At 40.4% G+C, this 21,666-nt stretch overlaps 1 protein-coding gene across 1 annotated transcript in view; it reads left to right on the plus strand.

The window, feature by feature from the left end:
• LOC124271923 overlaps positions 1 to 21,315 on the plus strand; it is a 33,854-nt gene extending 12,539 nt beyond the window's left edge. The window contains exons 12-28 of the mRNA XM_046707097.1: positions 826 to 838; positions 1,626 to 1,676; positions 1,938 to 2,020; positions 3,024 to 3,359; positions 6,001 to 6,282; positions 7,369 to 7,632; positions 10,912 to 11,181; positions 11,962 to 12,240; positions 15,068 to 15,346; positions 15,843 to 16,139; positions 16,340 to 16,636; positions 17,922 to 18,077; positions 18,366 to 18,381; positions 18,559 to 18,611; positions 18,701 to 18,793; positions 18,927 to 19,037; positions 19,238 to 21,315. Of these exons, the coding sequence (XP_046563053.1) occupies positions 826 to 838; positions 1,626 to 1,676; positions 1,938 to 2,020; positions 3,024 to 3,359; positions 6,001 to 6,282; positions 7,369 to 7,632; positions 10,912 to 11,181; positions 11,962 to 12,240; positions 15,068 to 15,346; positions 15,843 to 16,139; positions 16,340 to 16,636; positions 17,922 to 18,077; positions 18,366 to 18,381; positions 18,559 to 18,611; positions 18,701 to 18,793; positions 18,927 to 19,037; positions 19,238 to 19,251 (2,894 nt within the window). The 3' untranslated portion in view covers positions 19,252 to 21,315. The remainder of the gene's footprint in view (positions 1 to 825; positions 839 to 1,625; positions 1,677 to 1,937; positions 2,021 to 3,023; positions 3,360 to 6,000; positions 6,283 to 7,368; positions 7,633 to 10,911; positions 11,182 to 11,961; positions 12,241 to 15,067; positions 15,347 to 15,842; positions 16,140 to 16,339; positions 16,637 to 17,921; positions 18,078 to 18,365; positions 18,382 to 18,558; positions 18,612 to 18,700; positions 18,794 to 18,926; positions 19,038 to 19,237) is intronic.
• Positions 21,316 to 21,666: the final 351 nt, after the last annotated feature.

Here is a 21,666-nt window from a genome sequence, read left to right on the forward strand (position 1 = left end):
TGTCGGGTCTTGAAGTTTGTAAAGACATCAAGGAAACATACCAAACTAGGAGACACTATTCAATAGTCAAGAGGGACCCGCCATTCGGTAAACGTAGAGGTATTCCACGTAGTCAGTGTCGGGTCTTGAAGTTTGTAAAGACATCAAGTAAACTACCAAACTAGGAGACACTATTCAATAGTCGAGACGGACCCGCCATTAGGGAAATGTAGAGGTATTCCACATCGTCAGTGTCGGGTCTTGAAGTTTGTAAAGACATCAAGTGAACACACCAAACTAGGAGACACTATTCAATAGTCAAGAGGGACCCGCCATTCGGTAAACGTAGAGGTATTCCACGTAGTCAGTGTCGGGTCTTGAAGTTTGTAAAGACATCAAGTAAACGTACCAAACTAGGAGACACTATTCAATAGTCAAGAGGGACCCGCCATTAGGGAAACGTAGAGGTATTCCACATCCAACGGTGCTAGATGCTTTCTTGTAGTAAGAAAATGGATATGGATGAAATACAATGACACATATCAACCGTGAAATGTGCATCCGATAATCCTTGACATGGGTTGATTTGTTGCAAACTTACCCAGTTAATTATGAATGGGATTTTACAATATAGACTGGTTGGTGACTTTGCAATCTCATTTCTCCACACAATGCATTCGGATATAAGGCAAATGTTCTGTTATTGAAGGATCACTTCAGCATGACATCAGTATAGAACGAATGTGTCCCCACTGAGCTACCACATATTAGGTCTAAATATAGCCCGTCCTACCCGACAGCAATGAGGAAGTATGATGTGTGATATTATTAGTGCACTGTGTTCAGGTTTCCACCAGACGTAGGTAGGATGCTTCATGGATAAAATACAAATTAGAAGACCATACCAGCTGAATCCAGGTAAGTGTTGTTTTTAGGCAATGCAACAATCATCCGGGTACTTTTAACCCCCCGGCCCAAACGGAGACCCAGGCAAAGACAGAGCAGTGGTCGCACACAGTGAATCCAAGAGGGTTCGATACGTTTAGGATAGGATATTAAGTGTACGTATTTTCAGGTGCTGGCGTTCTCTTTCAGGGAGTTATGAAACAAGAGGTGTAGGTATCTATATTACACTCTACGTTTAACTCCATTACTTCTAGCAGAAGCACACTTGGCAATATGCCAGCGAGAGTACGCCTACCTGTATGTTTACACAGGTGAACACCAGTTGCATGTACATATGGATTATGAGTGCTGCATGACTTGTTGAAAGCTTTACACAAACAGACGGCCCACAGGAAGGTTGTACTACACACACAAAGGCGGCCTGGTGAGATTAATCTGCATTTTACCACAGAAATATCACCAGCATATCCTGCCAGTTCAGGGCAACGGTTTTCGTTTAGGTCGCTCACGAATATGGTGAATGCTACAAGTGGTGGAGTTTCAATTTGTGTATCAATGTGTCAGTGTACAACTCAAGTGTACAAGTCAAGTATAAAGATATAACTTCCCATGAGGCACTTTCCAATGACAACCAGGGGCTCAGATAGTGGACTTTGAAATGTCCTGACGAACAACAATAATCTGGTTTGATACCATTATTTGCGGATGAACGGAATACATTTGGAAAAGTGACAGCATAGAATCGATGTGTTTACAACTGGCCACGTTTCAAACTTGATGAATCGAATTAGGTGCGTTGAATTTGGAAGCTGAACTGTAAGTTTCGACAGACCAAAGGCAGATGACTTGTCGTGTTACCTTTGGATAAGAGAGTGAGTTTGGCTTAACGTCATTTTGCACATGCTTAGAGAATGAAGAATACAGAAGAATGAATAAATAAAGAATTGGTTTTATGGGAAACCAAAAAGAGAGACAACATATATCCCTATTAAACCAGACATGTGATAATGATACTGATTGTTAAATTCAACCAGAAATCGTTTTCTTTACAGAGACATGACCAATCCGACCAGTTTTGTCATGGATACTTTGCATGCGGGTTTGATGATGTATGTTATCGGAATTGTCATCACTGGTAGGTTTATTCTGTTTTTGTAATACTCTTACACACACACAGGTGAAGTTTTACCTTATCCACTAACTTCCACTTTCCTCGATGTGTTCGGGTCAGATCCAGTACAATATCCGTTTTTTACATTTCTAATACATTTAGCCCAATGCACAAAATCAACAATCTCTACACTGTGTTGTTGTGTTTTCTCCATTCTCCGAGAGGATTCGGTGAAACAGTGCACCTCCTCAGTCCGTGGCGTCCATAGAAATCAGAGCAATAATATCTGGGGAACGAAGTCAATCAACCGAAGTAGAGGCATTTGAATGTAAACTGGCTCTGGCACTAGTACTGACTAAATGTGTAATCTATGTTTGGATCTTAGTTCGGGTTTAAAACTAATGTACGGCCATTGTTAAAAGGTTCGTTTTAGTTTATGTCTGCACTTTCCATATGCTTTGCGAAGTGTCCATAGAGAAATATCTATTTTCAAGTGTTAAACTGTAAACCATTTAGGTTCGTGTTTCAGAACTGCTTCTTTCTATACAGTAGGGATATATCAGAATACATGCATTGCAGTTGCAGAAATTGTCGAACGAGTCAGAAAACACTGTAGGATGTAATGGGTCAAACTGGTCATGATACTGGTGATACTTGTTTATAAAAGATACATTGCCATTTCTCACTGTCTTTGTTGTACAAGGCCGTTGTATGTAAAACACAATCACCTATAATGGGATTTTGATGATATCTCTCTGCTCTGATGTCGGTATAAGCGCGTTTGTTGACAATATAAAAGTCTGAATACACAAACCCCGTAGTTTTTGGTCGTTATCACAACATAAGTTTTGTGAGCCAATGCTTGGAATATCCTCCTTATGCCTGCCATAAAACGTGTCGAAAGCTTGATTATCGGAACATCATTTAAACAACGTTTGACACACTGCGTGACACTCTTTAAATCCATCGTAGACTGAGTGTTAAGTCATCACTGCGCACATGAGCATATAACACAACGTTTCCACAGGTGTACAGTCTCAGCTGACCAGTCCTGTGATAGTGAGGGAGTCTGAGACAGCCAGCTTCAGGTGGCAGGTACCAGCTGTATCAGGGGGATTCACTGTCATGTATGTCATCAGTCCATCTGGAGCTGTAGTACTACTGGCCAACACACTCAATAACAACCAGATACTGGGGAACTACACAGCTCGTGTCACCTACACCGGGAATCTAACTGCTGACCCCAAGGCCATGGCCTTTGACCTCCGTAGTGTTGTCAGATCTGATGCTGGGACCTACATCTGTGGGTATGGTGGAGTATCTGACATCATACCTCAATGTGGACAGAAGCTGGTTGTTCTAGGTAAGAGTATGTGAGGAAATGTTACCAACAGTGTCAGTCATTTGTCTGTCAAATAATAAAACAAGGACACCGAACTACTTACATTACATGATACAAGCGAGGATTATGTTTAGATTACATAGTAACAGTGCCATTCAATTGCCAGTCATGTAATAAACACGACTAGCATACGTGTGGCCGTAGCATTAGACACAGAATACGGTTGTAGAGAATTATTGCAGCAGAAATATTTCCATCGATGTTACATGTTAGTAAGATCATAAAGATTTTGGCTTCATCACAGGGTACATACATATGTACATAAGGGAAAATAACATGGTTGATCCAGGTAATTATTATATGTAGAAATACTATTAAAGGTGTCACTCACTCTCGGGAAACAACCCTTAAAACAGGAACAGGGTACAATCTTGTATTTCACTTTGACCAGTAAAATACAATGTCTCTGAGTTTTATTTGTGCATGTGAATTGGCTATTTCATGATTCTTGAACGACATATTACATCATCGATACACCTGGAGAGGAAGTACTGTTTGGGCAAATTACTTAGTATTGACTTTGTCAAACCAAGCCAAAATTCAGATTCATAAGCTTAAAGAAACACATCCAAAGGGTAGGAGCCCAACTCGTGTCCATGGATAGAGCTACCTCTTGTTTAAATGTTTACCTTACATTTTACGTTGACTGTACTGGTGAAGAAGGCTTGTATTTCATATATAAACTGACCGGCAAAAGAAAGTATACAAGGTTTTCAAGAGGCGAAAGGTTTTCAAGAGGCCATTTTCATTGACCCAGACGACAAAGACACACAAAACATAATGCAGTGGTGTTAAGAACATCTTTCCTCAACCTGAGCTAAACATCACACGCATACTACAGACACACGTGGCGTCAGACATGCGCAAGTTCACTGGGGGTCCTGAAAACCAGCTTCCATTCACATAGAGGATAAGCAGGTACTGCGTTACACACAATACATGTTCACTGCCATCACTCTAGTATCATATATGTCCACTCCTTGCATCAATACAGGCACGCACACTCCTTCTACCCGAAGACGTCAGTGGGTTAGGGCGTTTCCGCACACGTCTGTCTAGTGCATCCCATATGTCTGGAGAACGTGCTGGCCACGGTAGATAGTTTCACGTTGTTCCTCTCCAGAAAATCGGTCACAGTATGAGGGCGTGCATTGTCATGTTGGAAGACGACACGATTAGCCTGCTGTTTAAGAAACGGGAGGCCGATTGCATGCAGAACTGAGTCCCTATACCTCTCTGCAATCAAAGTCCCAACAATAATATAACTTCTCCACAGATGGCTCCCCAAACCATGTCACGCCCACCACCGTAGGATCTAACTTCTGGGACACAACAAGCAGCCAAACGTTCACCTCCACGAAGGTATAAACGTCGATCAGAGCTGTATAGGGAAAACCTGCTTTCGCCACTGAACATTACACGAGCCCAGTCGTGACGCTGCCAACGACAAACAACTGGGGCCCAACGCAATCTGTGACGTCTGTTTTCAGGGGTCAACACCTGTCCTTTGAAGGGTCTGTAGGCTCTGATACCTGCTGGCCGAAGACGTCTAGCCACCTTGTATCGACTGACACGATCAAGGGAATTCGCCGTTAATGACGTTACCGTCAGGAAACGGTTTCACATGCGTACCGTCCTCAAATGCCTTTCTTCAGCTGGTGTTGTTACCCGCGGCGTCCCACTTCTTGGTCTGTCCTGTGCCTGGCCCGTCTGCCTGTAACGTTGCAGTAGTCTACTGACGGCTCCACGGCTGCAGCCGAAGGATCTCGCAACGTTAACGTGTGTCGACCCCATCTGGAGCATACCTATGGCCCTCTCACGTTCAACTGATGATAGTCGTGGCATATCTGTGTAACCTGTCCGCACACTATCTTTTATACCCTTAGTGCATGTGAAACTCTGACAGAGGCCCAAAGTAATGGTTTATACAATTGACAACTTTGATGTTTTATTCACTACGTGCACGTGAATTTCACTGCAGGTATCAAATTGCTGCGTTTGGGCGACATGTTTCAGTGGATAATTTACATACAAAAATTGTTCTTTTAAATTTGAGAAATGGTAACTTTTGGTATACCTTCTTTTGCCGGTCAGTTTAGTTTTCCCAGTAAACTACAGATTACACTTGCTTGCGTTCTCTTTATCGCCAAATACCCCGAAACTTTTGATATAGAAATGTAAGTATACCTATCCTCACCACTTTTATTAACAAATGCACCATGAATGAAGGCATCAAGTCTTTCTTTACGTTTGCTACGAAGTGATGTATAACGTTGAAAAGTCAAATGTTTTCACAGAACACGAATTGTAAGTTACACTGAACTGTTCAACGGTGTGATGTCAAAAACCTGTTAAGCAAGAGAACGTTCACAAAGTCCTTCCTTGCTGCGTTCGCGTTTTAGATTGTTAGACCACAAACATACGTCTTCAAGATATGACAGATGTTTTCGGTGTTTTCCCGTCCTTGTGTTAGCGCAGTTTTTTGTAATTTATTTATTAATTCAGTTATTTCTAGTTTTGAACATAACGCTTTCAACTCATGTATTCACAACCGTATGAGAGATATGCTCAGTATACTTGAACGACACTTGAACATTTTCAGGTCAACCCACCAAGCCAACTCTCAGTGGACCACCATCCCCTGTGTTTGGAGGACAAGTGACCTTGACCTGCAGCTCCACCTCTGTCACTGTCCCAGCTGACCATGGTCTGACCTTGACCTACACCTGGCAGCGTGACAACACTGACATCACAGTTACCTCCACTGGTTCCCCCTACACCTTCACAGTGACTTCCCGGGACAGTCACAGCTACAGATGTAGAGCGAGAGAAAGTCAGGGTCCGGAGTCCGAGTGGAGCCAGGTGTACAACATGGAGCCACAATGTGGGTCTAAGGAAATTCATACCACTATTCTACATTAAAACTAAGCCGCCTTGCAGAGAAGGTGCATGGGGTACTTGATCGCTATTCTGACGGTTATACTTTAAGATATTATGATGGATTTCACTGATACCTCCGCACGGGTTTGAATATTTTTAATATATATTTTCATTCATTTTCTTACATTTCATTTTGGATGTGGGGGAAAATTGGAAGGTTAGAAAATCATCAGTGAGTGAATATCGATTTACGCCACACTCGGTCTGTAAATACTCAAGTATGGACCAGACAATCCAGTGATCAACATCATGATCGATCTACGCAATTGAGATACGCTGAAATGTGTCAATCAAAGGTTACTGAAGATCAATCATTAATGCAGCGGTAAGAGCATATATATACTCCTTAAAAAAAAGACATGACATAGGAACAATTTAAATCTTAGGAAAATGTCTGACTCAAACCAGTCCCTGCTGGACCCCAACATGACGGGGATTGGCTGCCGAAGACAAAACGTTTTACCGAACACTTTCTGAATAATCATGTTTTGGAGGGAAGGTCAAGAGTGTGTACCAAGTATCCTGTGTTCCCCCATCTGTGTGTACATACATTGGTTTAATCTGTTTCACTGTTCTTCCTCTCTGACAAATGGCCCCTATGTTGTGGTACTACAACCCTCCGCTCTGTCCTACACCAGGAGGGCAGGACAAGAGAGTGTACCAAGTATCCTGTGTTCAGCCACCTGTGTGTACATACATTGGTTTAATCTGTTTCCCTGTTCTTCCTTTCTGGCAGATGGCCCCCAGGCTGTGGCACTACAACCCTCCACTCTGTCCTACACCAGGAGGGAAGGTCAAGAGAGTGTACCAAGTATCCTGTGTTCAGCCACCTGTGTGTACATACACTGGTTTAATCTGTTTCACTGTTCTTCTTTTCTGGCAGATGGCCCCCTGGCTGTGGCACTACAACCCTCCACTCTGTCCTACACCAGGAAGGAATGTCAAGAGAGTGTACCAAGCATCTCGTGTTCAGCCATCTGTGTGTACACACATTGGTTTAATCTGTTTCACTGTTCTTCTTTTCTGGCAGATGGCCCCTATGCTGTGGTACTACAACCCTCCACTCTGTCCTACACCAGGAGGGAAGGTCAAGAGAGTGTACCAAGTATCTTGTGTTCAATCACCTGCAAACCTGCCTGTACATACAAGTGGTTCAAGAATGGGACATCTCACAGTGATGGAGCTACACTGACACTCCCCATGGCTGACAGGTCACAGACAGGATCCTACAAGTGTCAGGCTTCCAATACACACGGGACTGTTGACAGCTCAAGTGTCTCGGTGGATGTCACGTGTGAGTATTGTCTAATAAAGCCTGCTGTATAACGTTTAGAACCTATTGTTTGGATCTGGAAGGCACATCATTAAGCATATCTCCATATGTATAAATTTGCATAAATAAACAACTCTTCGAATTCGATTCTCTTTGAATCCCCGACTCAATTTGTTGAAATAGCGTGATTTTCCAAAACTTAGGTTTGTCTTACTTTTAAAAATAATGAAACTTTTGACATATTGCTTGATGCTGAAATATTTTTTATAAGTTTAGAATGACTTTAGGGTTCTCTTGAGAGAAGGGGCGATGGGGTAGCCTAATGGCTAAAGCGTTTGCTCGTCAAGCTGAAGACCCAGATTCGAACCTCCAATGGGTACAATGTGTAAAGCCAATTTCTGATGTCTCCCGCCGTGGTATTGCTGGAATGTTGCTAAAAGCGGCGTAAAACTAAACTCCCTCACACTCCTTGAGAGAATGGCAGGGTTCTCCTTGAGAGGCATCAGTCTGAGACTGCTGTGGATGAGAAACCTGTCCAGTGGGTTATTCTACAGATGACATATTACCAACACTCGTTATATTATGAAACACCCAATGTGTTCCAAACATTGCCCTCAGTGCCGTTGGTACAATGGGGATGGCCTTTGCCAATAATGCATCACGAAGGCACGGTAGTTCCAGTCGGTGAGTGAGATCAAGTTTCTCCATATTCCGTAGTAGTGCTTATTCTTTGCAGCAAGCAACCGAGCCTGAATCACGATGGAGGGTGCTGTCCGATATCACTTTCCTCATGACTATGACGAGATTATGTTTCGTAACTTGATTCTTGCGGCATACACCAATTTAATTGCCATACGTCGGCGTATGTCTCCGCTGATTCACCCAAAAATAGCCTGCATGTTTAGCATGGTAAAGAAAGACCATCTCATGCGTATATGTACGATTTCATGCTTTCCAAGTATAACCAACAAATGCTTTTGTTCCAAATGTAAAAAATATTGTTAATGTTCCAATTATAAAATAAATACTATTAAAGCACAAATGTTGATGTGGATTAAAAGCTTATTGAATGAGAATATATTATGGAAAAATAATGCTTCAATATACATTCCAAATATGTCAAGGCTATGGACGGCTGATTGAGAATATATTATCAAAAATATACTACCGTAAATCACCAAAAAAATTGGATAGATGTACTGACGGCATAGTCAGAGTGTATAAACATTGGCAACCAAAGGGTATCTGAGGGAAAGGATATATTAAGCCAATCAATATGGTGTAATTATAACATCTTAATAGGAGGAAAACCGGTTTGTTTCAAGAAATGGGAGGAAAAGGGAATTATATTTCTGAGTCATATTATTATAAATCAAAATGTATCATTTACTCCCTTGAATATATTAAAAGCATTTTCTGTATTGACACTAATTTCCCTGAATACCTTAGCATTAAGAATGCAGTACTTGACTACTTCAAGAAGAAAAATATGTCTGTTAAAATGCTTCCAAATAAACAAGTATATCCTATTTTATCATTCAATATAAGTTTTGTGAGAAATGGAAAGAAAAGTAAATATTATTACCAAATATTATGCGACTTTACCTTTGTTAAAACAACAGATCAACATAAATGGGATAAAATATTAGGAAGACGATTTTCCCCAAATGAATGGGAGAATATAAATTTAATGCCCAATAGATGTACACAGAGTGTAAATTTGAAATATTTCCAATAAAAGATTACTCAGAATAGTGTAACAATACTTACTTACATAGATTGGAATTAAAGAATCACCATTATGCGCATTTTGTAAACAGACACGAGAGTCGGTACGGCACCTATTGTTTGAGTGCAGTTTTTCACACACTGACCAAGCAATTTTTTTACATTTTGGTCATCTCTCCACACTCTCCTAGCAGAATAATAAGTAATAGGCAAAGTTTACCTAGACGTATTGTTGTCCCACATAAAATAATTATATGACGATGTACTTTTATTAATCAGATACTATCATTACTCAGATAATGATTACTGTACACATTCATGACTATGTATGTATGTATGTATGTATGTATGTATGTATGTATGTATGTATGTAATGTATGTATGTATGTATGTATGTATGTATGTATGTATGTATGTATGTATGTATGTATGTATGTATGTATGTATGTATGTATGTATGTATGTGTGTGTGTATGTATGTATGTATGTATGTATGTATGTATGTATGTATGTATGTATGTATGTATGTATGTATGTATGTATGTATGTATGTATGTATGTATGTATGTATGTATGTATGTATGTATGTATGTATGTATGTATGTATGTATGTATGTATGTATGTATGTATGTATGTATGTATGTATGTATGTATGTATGTATGTATGTGTGTATGTATGTATGTGTGTGTATTTATGTGTGTGTATGAATGTATGTGTGTATGTGTATTTGTGTGTGTCTGTGTGTCTGTGTATGTATGTATGTATGTTTTTATGTGTGTGTATGTATGTATGTATGTATGTGTCGGTGTGTGTGTCTCTATGTGTATATGTATGTATGTATGTTTCTATGTATGTATGTATGTATGTATATGTATGTGTGTGTATGTATGTATGTATGTGTGTGTATGTATGTATGTATGTATGTATGTATGTATGTATGTATGTATGTATGTATGTATGTATGTATGTATGTATGTATGTATGTATGTATGTATGTATGTATGTATGTATGTATGTATGTCATGTATGTATGATGCACTATTATTAATCAGATACTATCATTACTCAGACAATGATTACTGTACATTTCCATGACAACACAACATGACTTGACAGATGGTTTGCAACTGCATATGTATTCAATACATTATCAGATAATGAGTGCTGTACGCTTTCATGATCACTGCAACTAAAGAGCTGGTTTGTATGTATGTGTGTATTCGATATGGATTGCCTGTTATATTTAACGTGTATCTTTTAGAAATAAAAACATATAAAAATATATACATTAAAAAAAAACCTTTTGCTCCAATAGTTTAATTAAAATGTACGTAATCATAGCTGAGTCCAAGATAATCAAAACGAATAGCGTACGATGAGGCTGATTTGACAACGCGAATTGTAATGTATGGTGCAAGGTGGTACGATTCATTACTAGATATGTTGTCTTCTTGATGATGTAATTCGTGTATTTTATATTGCTTGCCAGAGCCTGAAAATACAAGTTCAAATGGTTTTAATATGTTCAAGAAGTGATCCACAAATATATGAATCTTCCTTATACATGCAGATGCCCCTGAGGCAACACTGAGCCCCACATGTCAACCACACAGTGTCTATGTAGGGCAGCCCAATGCTCAACTGATCTGTCAAGTAACGGCAGCCAACCCAGCAGTGACGTCTTACATCTGGACACACAATGGTTCTCCTATCTCACCAGCAACAAGCAGAGAGTACAGTCTGAGTCCTGTCTCCAGGAGCAGGGGAGGAAGCTATACATGTGCTGGGAGGAACTCAGTGGGGACGTCTAGTGTGTCAGCTGTCACAGTGGAGGTGCAGTGTAAGTAACATGACTACACTACTGAAAGACAAAGATGTGTGTGTGTGTGCGCACGTGTGTGTGTTGGGGAAGCTATACATGTACTGGGAGGAACTCAGTGGGGACGTCTAGTGTGTCAGCTGTCACAGTGTAGGTGCAGTGTAAGTAACATGACTACACTACTGAAGGACAAGGATGTGTGTGTGTTGGGGAAGCTATCCATATGCTGGAAGGAACTCAGTGGGGACGCCTAGTGTGGTAGCTGTCACAGTGGAGGTGCAGTGTAAGTAACATGATTACACTACTGAAAGACAAAGATGTGTTTGTGTTGGGGAAGCTATACATGTGCTGGTAGGAGCTTAAGAACGTGAATGTTTGCATCATGAAATAGCTTGTAGGTCCATGGATTGCGCATTATATGCATTCACAGACCAGTCCACGAGAACACAGGTTGAAGATCACGTGGATAACCGAAAGTGTATTGTGCACTTTCATAAAACTATAATATACCTCATGTTACAATCAAATAACATTTTATCTGATAGCTTCAATATACGTACTTTCACTTTAACAATGCCTCCAGTGGTGTTGTAAGCATCTATACCTGTATCACATCAATCCTAAACAGGTGACATTATAGTTAGTTTTGGAATTGTGACACACACATGGTTTAGTTGGTTTACAGCCAATCATTTATGTGCTAGACAGACTGATACCATTACGCACTTTGGTAAATGTAGTTGAACCTACGTAACTATGAAGCCACGATTTCTACAAGTATGTGCATGTATGTGTCTCCAGACAAACCTACAGTGTCAGTTCCCCAGTCCACACCTGTCAGGGAGTCACAGACTCTCAACATAACCTGCTCTGTGGATGCCAACCCTGTAGCAGCCGTGGCGTGGACAAAGAAAGATGACAGCAGCTTTACTCCTCAGACTGGATCTACTCTGACCATCAATAACATACGGAGATCACAGGCAGGGACGTATGTGTGTACAGCTTCCAACACCCTCAGTCCTTGTGTGGGAATATCTGTAGTGAGATCTGACTCTGTGGAAGTGACAGTGGATGTACAGTGTAAGTATCAGTGTTAGAATACTGGACATATGTGTGTACAGCTACCAGCACCCTCAGTCCTTGTGGGGGGACAGCTTTACCACAGTCTGAGTCGAGGGAGATGACAGTGGATGAAAAGTGTAAGTATCATTGTTAGAATACTGGAGATATGTGTGTACAGCTACCAGCACCCCCAGTCTTTATGGGGGGGACATCTGTCCAGCACCCCCAGTCTTTATTGGGGGGACATCTGTAGTGAGATCTGACTCTGTGGAGGTGACACTGGATGTACAGTGTGAGTATTATTGTTAGAATACTGGACATATTTGTGTACAGCTACCAACACCCTCAGTCCTTGTGTGGGGGCAGCTTTACCACAGTCAGAGTCTAGGGAGATGACAGTGCATGTACAGTGTAAGTATCATTGTTAGAATACTGGAGATATGTGTGTACAGCTACCAGCACCCAGGCTTCATGAGGGAGGGAGACATCTGTAGTGAGATCTGACTCTGTGGAGGTGACATTGGATGTACAGTGTAAGTATCATTGTTAGAATACTGGATAGTTGTGTGTATAGCTACCAACGCCCTCAGTCCTTAAGGGTGGATATAGTCTACACTATCAAGCTGACAGATCCAAGACAGGCTCCTACATATGTCAGTCAAAAAAGAAAACACACGGGAAAGGTGACAGTGTTGCGGACAGTGTTGATGTTCATTGTAAGTATATAGTCTACACTGGTGACAGTGTTACTGTCAGTGTTGATGTTCAGTGTAAGTATATAGTCTACACTGGTGACAGTGTTACAGTCAGTGTTGATGTTCAGTGTAAGTATATAGTCTACACTGGTGACAGTGTTACAGTCAGTGTTGATGTTCAGTGTAAGTATATAGTCTACACTGGTGACAGTGTTACAGTCAGTGTTAATGTTCAATGTAAGTATGAAGTCTACACTGGTGACAGTGTTACAGTCAGTGTTGATGTTCAGTGTAAGTATATAGTCTACACTGGTGACAGTGTTACAGTCAGTGTTGATGTTCAGTGTAAGTATATAGTCTACACTGGTGACAGTGTTACAGTCAGTGTTGATGCTCAGTGTAAGTATATAGTCTACACTGGTGACAGTGTTACAGTCAGTGTTAATGTTCAATGTAAGCATGAAGTCTACACTGGTGACAGTGTTACAGTCAGTGTTGATGTTCAGTGTAAGTATATAGTCTACACTGGTGACAGTGTTACAGTCAGTGTTGATGTTCAGTGTAAGTATATAGTCTACACTGGTGACAGTGTTACAGTCAGTGTTGATGTTCAGTGTAAGTATATAGTCTACACTGGTGACAGTGTTACAGTCAGTGTTGATGTTCAGTGTAAGTATATAGTCTACACTGGTGACAGTGTTACAGTCAGTGTTGATGTTGATGTTACTACACTGGTGACAGTGTTACAGTCAGTGTATATATAGTCTACACTGGTGGCAGTGTTACAGTCAGTGTTGATGTTCAGTGTAAGTATATAGTCTACACTGGTGACAGGTGACAGTGTTACAGTCAGTGTTGATGTTCAGTGTAAGTATATAGTCTACACTGGTGACAGTGTTACAGTCAGTGTTGATGTTCAGTGTAAGTATATAGTCTACACTGGTGACAGTGTTACAGTCAGTGTTGATGTTCAGTGTAAGTATATAGTCTACACTGGTGACAGTGTTACAGTCAGTGTTGATGTTCAGTGTAAGTATATAGTCTACACTGGTGACAGTGTTACAGTCAGTGTTGATGTTCAGTGTAAGTATATAGTCTACACTGGTGACAGTGTTACAGTCAGTGTTGATGTTCAGTGTAAGTATATAGTCTACACTGGTGACAGTGTTACAGTCAGTGTTGATGTTCAGTGTAAGTATATAGTCTACACTGGTGACAGTGTTACAGTCAGTGTTGATGTTCAGTGTAAGTATATAGTCTACACTGGTGACAGTGTTACAGTCAGTGTTGATGTTCAGTGTAAGTATATAGTCTACACTGGTGACAGTGTTACAGTCAGTGTTGATGTTCAGTGTAAGTATATAGTCTACACTGGTGACAGTGTTACAGTCAGTGTTGATGTTCAGTGTAAGTATATAGTCTACACTGGTGACAGTGTTACAGTCAGTGTTGATGTTCAGTGTAAGTATATAGTCTACACTGGTGACAGTGTTACAGTCAGTGTTGATGTTCAGTGTAAGTATATAGTCTACACTAGTGACAGTGTTACAGTCAGTGTTGATGTTCAGTGTAAGTATATAGTCTACACTGGTGACAGTGTTACAGTCATTTTGTAATCTTAAGTATAAGTATATAGTCTACACTGGTGACAGTGTTACAGTCAGTGTTGATGTTCAGTTTAAGTATATAGTCTACACTAGTGACTGTGTTACAGTCAGTGTTGATGTTCAGTGTAAGTATATAGTCTACACTGGTGACAGTGTTGCAGTCAGTGTTCATCTTCCGTATAAGTATCCAAATCTACAGTGGACACAAGTGTTATGGTAAGTGTATCTATATTTGGTGTAAGCATATATATTAGTATTCTACTCTTGCGATAGTCCTCGTTATTATTCTGTGCAAGTACATGAGCTGAAATACTGACAGTCGTACGTGCAGCCCATGTACCCGTTCAGTAATTATTTAACTCAATTCGATTGTAAACTATTTTACAAAGATTTACAGTCATATGCACTCTATCCAAACATAAATATGTTGCCGTATGATAGGTAAATAAAACAGTTTTTTCCACTTTCAGAAAACCGCATATTGAATTCAGTGTTCAGACATGTCAATGCCATATCAATGATGCAATGGTTCTCATTTATCAGACCCAGCCGACATAAGCATGTTTACCGCCAACTCTCACAGCGGCTCAGTGACAGTTAACGAGTCTGATACAGTGACACTTAGCTGCCAGATTGACAGTAATCCAAGGTCAGTAATCACGCTTCTAAATGGAACTGAGGCGTTTGCAAGGGCAGATAACTCCCTGACAAAAATATACAGACTGGAGCCAGCAGACTGTAGACAAAGAGGGAACTACTCCTGTACTGCCACCAACAACATCGGGGCACCTGTCACCCAGAGGGTGGAGCTGCTGGTCAAATGTAAGCAATTTGTATTTCATCAAAATTAATGTTGGATATATTTACACGTAATGTGTTTGGAAAATATGTTCGCGTGGTTATGTTGTGATTATTGTCATTTATGGTTTTAGATATTGCTATTATCTGTAGCTAAGTTTGTCAAGTGAAGGAGATTCTTCTAAATTAATCAAATGAAATGCTTATGGTATCCTTCTATTTTTGATTTGCTACTTATATATATATATATATATGTGTGTGTGTGTGTGTGTGTGTGTGTGTGTGTTATATTTCTGCAATGTAGAGTATCGTGAGATGACAACAACAAAAAGAACTTAAGCATAACAAGTCATGAAGAACAATTTCACTGTTATTGTTTTGGAGTACGTACATAAACCTGCTATTTGATCTACTGAATCAGCCTCATTACCAGCTGTCAATTTGTTCTTTCCCCTCCTGTGTGACCAGGCTAGTAGTCGTCCCCGAGCCATTGTGGATGTTGTTATCTACGTTTAACCAGGTTCACCTCGACTTGATGACTCAGTGTCCCAGCAACTCAAGTACGCCGCTACACTGGTTGGTGACGTGACTCTATCTGTGTCAGTCCTGGCCTACCCCCTTCCTACATTCACCTGGAGTAGATCCATCAGCACCAGCCAGTACCTCACTGGTTCCTCCAGCCCTGTCACAGACATCTCAGTCACTGCCAGACTACACCTTACTAACCTCCAACAGCAGGACTTTGGGGACTACTATCTTACAGTGGACAATATTGTGGGCGGGTCAGCGACATACACAGTCAGTGTGCTGCATGTAGGTGTGTTACTAGTTGGGATTACAACTTTAAAATCATTATGGTGTGTTATGATTTCAGATTTACTATTGAAGCTGACCAAATTCATCTGGTGACATCTTTTTCAAATTTGTTTCCATTTAACCTTCATTTGATTTATTTCAACTTATGAACTTATGATATCAATAGTTACGGGATGTTTTTTCATCTTAATTTGTTGCAAGGACCACCACAGACACCTACACAGTTTAGAGATCTGGATAATGCAACAACGTCGTCAATATGGTTGTATTGGCTGCCTGGGTTCAATGGTGGACGCACTCAGACGTTTGTCATTGAGTATCTTCAGTTTGCTACAAGAACGTGGACTGTGTACAAATCCTATGATGACCCCGGTGAGGTGATGGCGGTAGAAGTGACCGGGCTTATACCTGGAGAGATTTACATATTCCGACTACAAGCTAGAAATGACTACGGGGATTCTCATGGAAATGTATTGACAGAAGCTGTGACTGCTGGTGGTAAGAACATAAAGGGAACGCAAATGGTCATATAGCTGGATAAATTAAATGTAGTATAGCTGATGTAAAGCGTGAAACGTTTATGAGTATAAATACCATTTCATCATCAGATATAAGGGGGTAAATGCTAGTACGTCCATCAACGTTGATTAAAACGTATCATTTAGCAAATTTTCGGAGTTACAGTAAACATTTATGTCGGGATTTGATGTGATGAGGCTGTGCGTGAATAACACTTGGAATGAACCCCTTTGGGAACTAGGGAAGGACTGGTCTTCATTAACCCCTGCCTGTTGTAAACGGCGACTGAATGGTTCAGGGCCCCGTTCCTCAAAGCGATCGTAGCGCTAAGGTGATCGTAACTCCCATACTTTAACATAGACTTACGACTGTCGTAGCGCTACGATCGCTTTGAGGAACGGGGCCCTGGTGGTCAGACTCGCTGATTTGCTTGACTTGATTATCGTGTCACTGCATTGCCTGGTGGAATATTGACCATGTCACTGGCATATTGCAGACAATAAAATGAAAATGAGTTTTATAGTTTTCACTCATCTTTGGAATTTAACCTGCGCCGTTTGTAGTATAACCCGCCGCTTGAAGAGTAGCATGTGTAGCTGTTTAGTGAAGACCGAATCTCAAAGTGGATTTCGAATAAACACCTTTGTTCCTAGAGGGTTTACAGAAACTCTATCGTGCCACCAAATGGTAAGAAACGTTGTTATCGTAAAGTAGCGAGGAGCCTCATTCATAACGTTCCCCAACGTAAATGTTCAACGGTTTTATAACGTTGTGATATAACGTTCCACATGACGTGATATTAAAGTTGTCAGATAGAAATTACATGTCTGTGCCTTCAGTATATTTATGGGATGGAAATCCCAAAGTGGAATATTAAAGGTAAATAATGCACTACAGTCTTGTTTTCTGAAGAAATTATGAATTATTCGATGTACGCTTTTGTTCTTGCTATTTTCGGTAAAGCGACAGTTTACGTCGCTTCAAAGTTTCACAAACGATGAAACATAACGGCGTGTAATAGTCGATACACGACGTTCTGACAACGTGCGTATGTAATGTTGCTGTATCGGTGTGAATTAACGTTATACACTGACGTCATAATAATGTTGTGACAATGTTGTATCATGACGTTACCAATGTACAACCTTCCAGAAACGTTGAGAAAACGTTGTGTGTAGCTTGGCACAAACACTAATGATTTGTGTGGGGCAGCGAAAATTGGACAGTATCAGCCGTCTGTATGATCGTTTTAATTGCATTTTAGACCCACCAGACCAGCTAAGGCTTGAAGCGTCGTGTATCAGTACAGGGGTAACAGCAGGAGCGACAGTAGGAGGCATTCTTCTTACCCTGCTCATTGGAGGGATTGTCCTAATGGTGCTGTACAGAAAGGGGTACAGATTTGGAAACATTCTCAAAGGTACATAGTGTACCTTGCAGGCAGTAGGTGCTTTTCCACATGTAGGTTCCTTGACACCACCGAAGATTTAAGAAATCAGAGGATGTCAATATTTCGTATATTGATTGATGGTAATACATTTACACTTTAATGTGAGTTTATGTATGTATGGTTGTAGTTTCCACGCACGGTAATTTACAGAAAGGTCATCTGTTTCTCTCTCCATTTTGCTTATGACTGATGTGACATCAATATATTTGTGAAGTGTGTTTCACACTCCATGACATTATAACTATTCCTATTTTCCAGGAGCTGCACGAAAAAGGTAATCCATATGTCAATATAGTTCACAGAAACATTGCATGGATCAGGTAAAACTAAGAAATAAGGTTGTAACTTACGAAAGGTTAATTAAGATGATTCATTACATTTTACATTCTGAGGTTTATCCCTCGATTCTTTTATTTCAAATGTCTGAAAATGACCTGATGCTGTTTTGTAGCTCCAGCCATCCTGACCCTGTGGAAATGGACAACAGAGGATATTCATCTCTAGGTATGTTCTGGTTATTGGATGTTTCTGTTTAGTTGGTATAACACTTGTCTCTGGATCTGTTAGCACTAAAATATTACGATGTGTTTCAGATCAAATCACGGCTCCATCGCAGTATTCAAATGTGGAGGAGGAATCAGAAAAACAACAGTACACACAATTGAAGATTTATGAGAATACAAAAGGTAGATGATGTATTTACTCAATATTGTTGAGACTCGTGTTTTCACGTAGATGTATTGTCAGCTTCAGCTTGTGGGAGAGCCATTTCATAGATTTGTATTTGGTTATAAATTATGTAAGGAATTCTATCTTCAGCGGATGCTGCAGCAGATACAAGTACCTATGAAAGCGTGACAGAGACTCCCCCTGTGACCTATGAGTCCATCAGGGCATCGCCATACCAGAACACTGGGGAACATTCTCAAGGTAAACAAACCATGAAACACTCCTGGTGATTAAAGTTGTTGTTACCGTCAAGGATCAACTGCGTTCTTGAATGTTTCAACAGCAGTAACCCAAAACTTAGGCTTTCTCTTCTGTTCGAGTATAATACGTTTACATTTTGTGATATGTTCAATTGAAGCGGTATTTGGAGGTTTAATTACCTTAAGTTTTCTACATTTCAGGTCCTGACAAATGAAATAAGCACAAAGCCAAACGGTTTCAGCTGCGGATGAAGAGAGAGCATTACTTTGCTTTGCTTTGTTATTTTCTTTGAATACACATTACTTCTCAATATAAGGTTCCATGACACTGTTGAGAAATTCAAATCATGTATGTTATGATTGTGTCATCTTTATCGAATATTTAATTAAATATTCCGCAAACCTGAAAAAGCAATATATTTTCTCAGTGAACATACAAATCTATTTGGTGACCACGTGGAAAGATGTACATAAAGATAGAGAGAACAGCATTAGTCCGATCTACCAAGTATGTCATAATATAATATGGTTGAAGTATAGTGGTGTCAGTAATGATTTAGTGAAGTGTCAGTAGGGATGGAAGAGCCGATCACCAGTCCTGCCACAGGTACGAGGACAACAGTGCACATTCTGGGTGTGTAGTGACTCTGTATATTGATGCAATCGGATTTCAAGCTCGAAGATATCGAAGATAACGAACGAACTCATCATACCAGGGTCGGTGATGGCTTCTCAGAGCAGGAGATCATTGTCCCATGGAGTTGCCAGTCCGGTCATCAGACATCAGCTCTACTCAACACATGTGGAATGCGCTGGAGGTCACCCTCTAGCAATGCCCTGTCCATCCGACGATTATAAAGAACTCGGCAAAGTTCTCACAGAAGTGTGGAACAATCTCCCTTCCTGACACCTACTGGGAGGCCCAAGACGGTGATGAAAGGCTATCTGTTGAAGCATCAGGAACGGGCATATTCGAGGTTTTTTTTAGGACAACCAATATTGTACTGTGACGTTTTATATTTGAGTTTGTGTCCCTTCTACCTTCAACAGATCTTTACGAAAGTTTGTCCTTTGTTGTTCAACAGATGCTCAGAATATGACGACTGACTAAATCTGAGAATCTCAGCAAACACTGAGTGTTATAATGCATGCAAGTGACTGCAGCTGAATTGATTTAAGTACACATTGTTTATTAATTGCAATAATTGTACAACTCTTACAAAGCAAAACTTGATTTCACGGACGGACTCCGTTATACAAACCCGTCCTTCAGTTTGAGAGAATCTCCGAGAGTCTATTATATCACAACACTACCATCACCGAAGACACTAATATCATGTTAACTACATTACCCACATACACGTATGTGAAATGTTGGATTTGGCTTTGATTCCATCAAAATAAAATGGAAACTTTGAAACATTGGACATCGAGAATATAGTTTGGCCGACTTCTTTTTGAACGACCCTCATGGAAATCGTCTAATCGGAATCGAACCATTAGCTACAGTCCGTACACTGAAGTGGTAAATTAGTTAAATGTTCCACTTTTCTTAGTCTTAAATAAACCAATAAGCGGTCCACCAATCGGAATCGGCGTTTGCTGTAAAGTGTATTATACCAGACAACCAGCCAGGAAAACTCCGCCTGTAACAACCCGGGTAGATAACTCTACCCGGAAGTGAGTTCTGCATCACAACTCGGTGTTTCCCTTGTAGAAAAAGCAACTGGCAGTTATGAGAATACAACAAATATATCCAGTAAACTTGTAAACATCTGCCAGGAAGGAAGTGACGAGGTCAGGGTGTTAAATGGTCTTACGCATGTCCACTAGAATATTTCAGACTGGCAGTATATTGGCTGAAATGAATTACCCAAACGTTGCCAGTGACATAATCCAGATTTATCGACGTACTGACGACATGCTGCAGTCAGGTAATGGTGGGTACATATCTGTGGATGACGAGGAGCTGTTTGTCTGTACTAGTGTGAATATAGAGTGTATATTGTGTGACTCGAGTGCAGCCAAACATATACCGTGTACGGATCAGAGCGGTTATTGCCACTAATATAAGCATTGAACACATATCATATATGATGCGTTTACAACAAATGTGATGAATATGGCTTGGAGGTTATATGATATGTTTGTCAATATGGATATTGAATATATATCGAGTATTGCGAGTGTATCGCAGGCAGATAAATTAGATCTGTCAATACTGAGAGCAAGCAATATTCGTTTTGTTTTCATCGTGTTTGAATACACGATAACCTTCATGATTCTCTATGTTTCCCTGCCGACTGCAGGTTACACCGAACGACCAAATGCAGTCTTCATGGCCAAGGTCTGGTGTGTGGCCAGAGAAGGTCGGAGCTTAGAAGTCCGACTGCATTATTTATATACTGAGTCAAAACAGAAACTTCACAAAATGTAATTTGAAAAAAATAATGAATAATCTTTCTCTGATGATACATCTATGTATCCCAAGTGGGATCCCTATCTTTCGACTCTAGAAAGACGTTAGCAAAACCCACACAAACCCATCCACTCCTCGTGCAAATGACGTTAGTGCCAAATCAGGTTTTGCACGTGCAGTCGATCACGTGATCCTTGCATCGAGGTTTTCT

Source organism: Haliotis rubra, unplaced genomic scaffold (genome assembly GCF_003918875.1).
Source record: "Haliotis rubra isolate DU_JTF1 unplaced genomic scaffold, ASM391887v1 Scf1643, whole genome shotgun sequence".
NCBI classification, from domain to species: Eukaryota; Metazoa; Mollusca; class Gastropoda; order Lepetellida; family Haliotidae; genus Haliotis; species Haliotis rubra.